General features: G+C 30.8%; 3 protein-coding genes across 3 annotated transcripts; 1 reads left to right on the plus strand and 2 right to left on the minus strand.

Annotated features, from left to right (window-relative positions):
* On the plus strand, nt 1-611 carry LOC110625662 (lamin-like protein). Its single transcript, XM_021771300.1, has 2 exons — nt 1-184; nt 280-611. The coding sequence occupies exons 1-2, from the start codon at nt 1-3 to the stop codon at nt 609-611; spliced, it is 516 nt and encodes a 171-aa protein (XP_021626992.1).
* A 344-nt stretch (nt 612-955) lies between these two features.
* LOC110625942 (aluminum-activated malate transporter 8-like) lies at nt 956-1,381 on the minus strand. The gene has a single exon (XM_021771654.1). The coding sequence runs from the start codon at nt 1,286-1,288 to the stop codon at nt 974-976; it is 315 nt and encodes a 104-aa protein (XP_021627346.1). The 5' UTR covers nt 1,289-1,381; the 3' UTR covers nt 956-973.
* A 448-nt stretch (nt 1,382-1,829) lies between these two features.
* Nucleotides 1,830-3,406, minus strand: LOC110625663 (aluminum-activated malate transporter 2). The gene is made up of 5 exons (XM_021771301.1): nt 3,130-3,406; nt 2,701-2,841; nt 2,340-2,612; nt 2,096-2,193; nt 1,830-2,003 (listed from the first exon to the last, which is right to left on the minus strand). The coding sequence occupies exons 1-5, from the start codon at nt 3,404-3,406 to the stop codon at nt 1,830-1,832; spliced, it is 963 nt and encodes a 320-aa protein (XP_021626993.1).
* Between the last annotated feature and the right edge of the window lie 958 nt (nt 3,407-4,364).

The following is a 4,364-nucleotide window of genomic DNA, read 5'->3' on the forward strand; positions in this document are numbered from 1 at the left end:
ATGAAGGTTTCGATTTCGATAAGAAAGCTTCTCTGCTTGATTGTGATAATGGTCATATTTGTGAGTGCAAAATGCAGACAACCAGTGTTGCACAGAGTTGGTGGAGGAAAATATACTTGGAAACCATCTATCAATTTCACAGAATGGGCGAGTCATGAACAATTCTATGTTGGGGATTGGCTTTGTATAATCTCTAGCTCATTGCCTTATTCAATTTCAATATATTGATTACTGCAAAATCACTAACTCGATTTCTTTTCCTTGCTTTTGTTTTTCAAGATTTTGGATTCAATATCAGCCGCTATAATGTGCTGGAGGTGAACAAGACAAGCTATGAGGAGTGCATTGACAAAGATTTCATAAAAAATATCACAAGGGGTGGAAGAGATGTGTTTAATCTCACAGAGGCAAAGCCATTCTATTTTATTAACAGTGGTAGCTACTGTTTTAAGGGTATGAAGCTTGCAGTCTATGTTGAAAATCCTCCTCATGAACCAGCTGCGGCATATTCAGTGCCAAGAAATTGTTCTCCAACGAATACTTATGGCAACATTGTTCTTCTTCCTTTGCTTGGCTATCTTGCAGTGTGGATCTTCCTCCAGTTAAGCTAATTACATGGGATTATCAAAATGGTGATGGCCACTTTAAGATTAGCACTTTGAAAGTTCGGAAAAAATGAAGTTTCATATTTAAGATGAAAGTTAAGTTGCATTTTCTCCTGATGGCAATAGCCTGTAAAATCAACTTCTGAAGTTGTAGAAAGAAATTTGGATTAATTTAAGAAATGGGTTTGTGATTGAAACAATGGAGATGAGAGAGAAGTTAAAAAGATATATAATTAGTTGATTATGATTATATAATTTCATGAAAAATGATTGCAGCCATTTACATCCACATTATACTATTCTCTAGTTTCCACTCATGTTCCTCAGAACTTTGCAGTTATTTAATTAATTCTTAAGAGTTTTCTTGATCATTCCCCAATTGTAATTTCATGGTTTTGTAAGTCGATGCTATGGACTTGCTGTGATGATCCTTGAAATTGTTGCAGTGAGCCTGAAGATTCTACACTTCTGAAACCTGCCAAATTGGCTAATTCTTGAACAGCATCAGCAATTCTTTCACTGCACTGAACAACTTCTAATAGAAGGGAAGCAACTGCAGTGGCTGGTGCTATCTCTAGCAGGTCTGCTTCTTTCCACACGCCTGTTTTGAATAGTGATTTTAGATTTTCAGCAGCAGTTTTTGATTTTCCAATGTGAAGATGAACGGTATCAATTCTGATCATCGTTCTGATTGATGCTGATGACTCCTTGAGAGCTTTCCCACATTCTAGGCTGATCGTCTTGCATTGTTCTTTAACTTCACTTGGAATTTCCGAAGAAGTCTACGTGGGTAGCAAGCAACCAGAAATTAGTATGGAAAAATTATATGATCCCTGTGCTATAGAAAAATTCATTTGTTAGTCCATCAATTTAAAAATATATTAAAATGATCCTAAAGTTTTACAAAATTTACTAATTAGTCTTTATATTAATTTTAATAAAAAATTTAAAATACCCTCCATACGGAGAGATTAATTAGTATATATTTTTATAAAATTGTAAAACTAATTAATGAGTTTTTTCATACCATACGAAATAAATAGTAAAACACTTACGGCTAAAAACAACCGAATGACTAATTAATAATTTTTTTTAAAAAATCTCATAGATATTTTAATATATTTTTAAAATCTAAAGATTAATTAATAAGTTTTTCCATACCAAACGCTAATATATAGTAAATTTTGTAATTAATATTGACAACAACTAAAATGCAAAAGGAGTTTAACCATATGGCTTGTAATATAAATATACCTGGATTTGAGGGTTGAGGTAGTTGTTTAGAACATCAATTTTGATGGCACATTGCCTAGTTAGGCTTCCAATCGTCAAATATTGTTTCCAAGGATGAAAGAACCTGAACCGACCATGTCCTGGTTCCCATTTTGCTAGATTAGCCTGCAAAATCCACGAATAAATAATCTGAACTGTGTACAATTCAAGAAACTTGTAGGATAAATTACAGAGAGAGACTGAGTTTTTGTATTCACCATGTTTTCTTCACTACTTTGTGAATTTAATACACTTCTATATCCTTGAAGAAATGACCTATCACTACTAGGCAACCCAAAGTATTCTCCTCCAAATCCTGGAAAGTCAAAGCAAAGAGGATGAATGTTTTGTTAGCTATATGACTTGCCGAGGCGAATTTATTCGGTCTACAGTGATTAAATTTTGATTGTGATGAGATTCATATAGAATCCAATACTGGGATTTTGGTATGTTGATGCTTACCTTCTAAAAATTTTCCAAGTTTTTCAATATTGAGAGCAACGAGTTTGTGAAGATCCTCACCAATCCATACAGGGCAAATACAGATACTTACTAGAATAGTAGCACAACAACCAACAACGATTGTTGAGAGTCTCTCAAGAGCCATTTTTGCAATGTTATCATCTCTATAACTTGATACTGATATTAGGGAGAAGGTCAATATAAATATCATAAGTCCATAATCACACCTAGCCTTTAATTTGGGGAAAAATCTTGCAAAAGTCACCATTGCAGCTGCATCAAGATTAGCTTCAAGAATCAATTGAAATGATAATTGCTTATTATATTATTAATTTTGTACGTTTATATAACTGAGCAATACCTATTGCAAAGACGAAGATGTCTATTACAATGGCCTTGCCTGTGTTCCCAAAAACAGTTGCTAGTCGGCAAACTCCGATGCTCAGAGCACCACCGCCCAGCGTGGCTATCATCCTATTGACACTTTTACCAAGTGTTGCTCCTGAAAACAAAAATTGATCAGAAGTAGCTCCAGTACTCAAATCCGAGATAGTTATACTATCTCCACTGTTGTAGTATAAAAAAGAGATTTAATTATTTTTTATAACAGATAAAAATTGTTGTTAAAATTATAATATTGTTAAATATAAAATAAGTTATTTATTAAAATATAACATTATAGATAATATAAAATTATTTTTTAATAATATTAAGACAATAATTTATAAACCTCAAAATACAAATGTGTCTAATTAGTCCCATGAGACAAAGAAAAAAGATACAAGCTTACCCACAGAAAATTCAAAGATGACCACAGCAGTCATGACAGCCCAGGTTGTATTGTCACCAAAAGTACTGTAAAGAGGATCAATGTAGTAAAATAAGGAAACCAAAATAAGAGCAAGGCCTGCCTTGAGTGAGTGAACAATCCTTCTTGGATCATCTTGCCCTAGTTTCTTTGCCTCTTTTGCAAGCTCCATGAGTGATTTTGCAGGCAAGCCAAACCTCTGAAACTGAAGATTCCCAAAAATGGAAGTTCCAAAATTCTCCTGATTGGAACTTGCCATTGATCTACTCTTCCAAGAAGAGGACGTGATAAGCGTTTGGCTAAGCCCACCTTTTTATACCTATCAATGTCTACTGTGCACTTTGCTTATAGTCTAAAAAAATGTGTTTTCTAATTTTTTTATTTTTTTATTTTTTATTTTTTTATTTCAACAGAATTGATGTCATTGAAATTATTAATGGAGACTTTGATGAGAGAATTATAACTAATAAGAATGTCTACTTCTTTTTATACAATTATAAAAAGGTAATTAACTATATTAATATTACACCTATTTATTAACTAAATAAGACGCAATTAATAATTATTATTAAAAATATTAATAAACTAATTTATTTACACTTGTATGAATTATTATGATCGATGGTGATTAATTCCTAATTTATTTTTCTCCATATTTGGAGGTTGGTGTGGTGATATTTACCTTGTGGCTTCAAGAGAATCTACTAAAATTAGTTGAATTAAAAATATTAAATTTTATTTTCAGTTTATATTTATCTTTAAATTGTTACTAAAATATTATATAAGGTTATTATTTATATTTTATGGTGTGAGTTACACTTTTTTTTATCTATTTAAATTTATTTATTATTTTAAAAATAGTTTAGGGGTAAATTTAGAATTATTTAAATTTATTTATTCTTTAAAAAATAGTTTAGGGGTAAAAATTTGATATTTTTATCTTGCTCTATATATAGTTAGTTTCTGAAAGAAAAAAACCACCTTAATTTGCTAATATTTCTTTACAAATTATAAACAAAAGTGTAGTGATAACAATATTATAAGCAGTGGTGAATCTGATTTTTTTTTTTAAATATTTAAGATAATAATAAATATTATTAAAAATAATTAAAATATAATATTATTATCTTATCCAACCAGTTGATGTGAATTAATATTTTAAAAAGTAACAGTTTCTTTTTTGCCAAGAAAGTCCATTGATAGTAAAGACATACATC

This window comes from Manihot esculenta, chromosome 11 (genome assembly GCF_001659605.2).
Source record: "Manihot esculenta cultivar AM560-2 chromosome 11, M.esculenta_v8, whole genome shotgun sequence".
NCBI classification, from domain to species: Eukaryota; Viridiplantae; Streptophyta; class Magnoliopsida; order Malpighiales; family Euphorbiaceae; genus Manihot; species Manihot esculenta.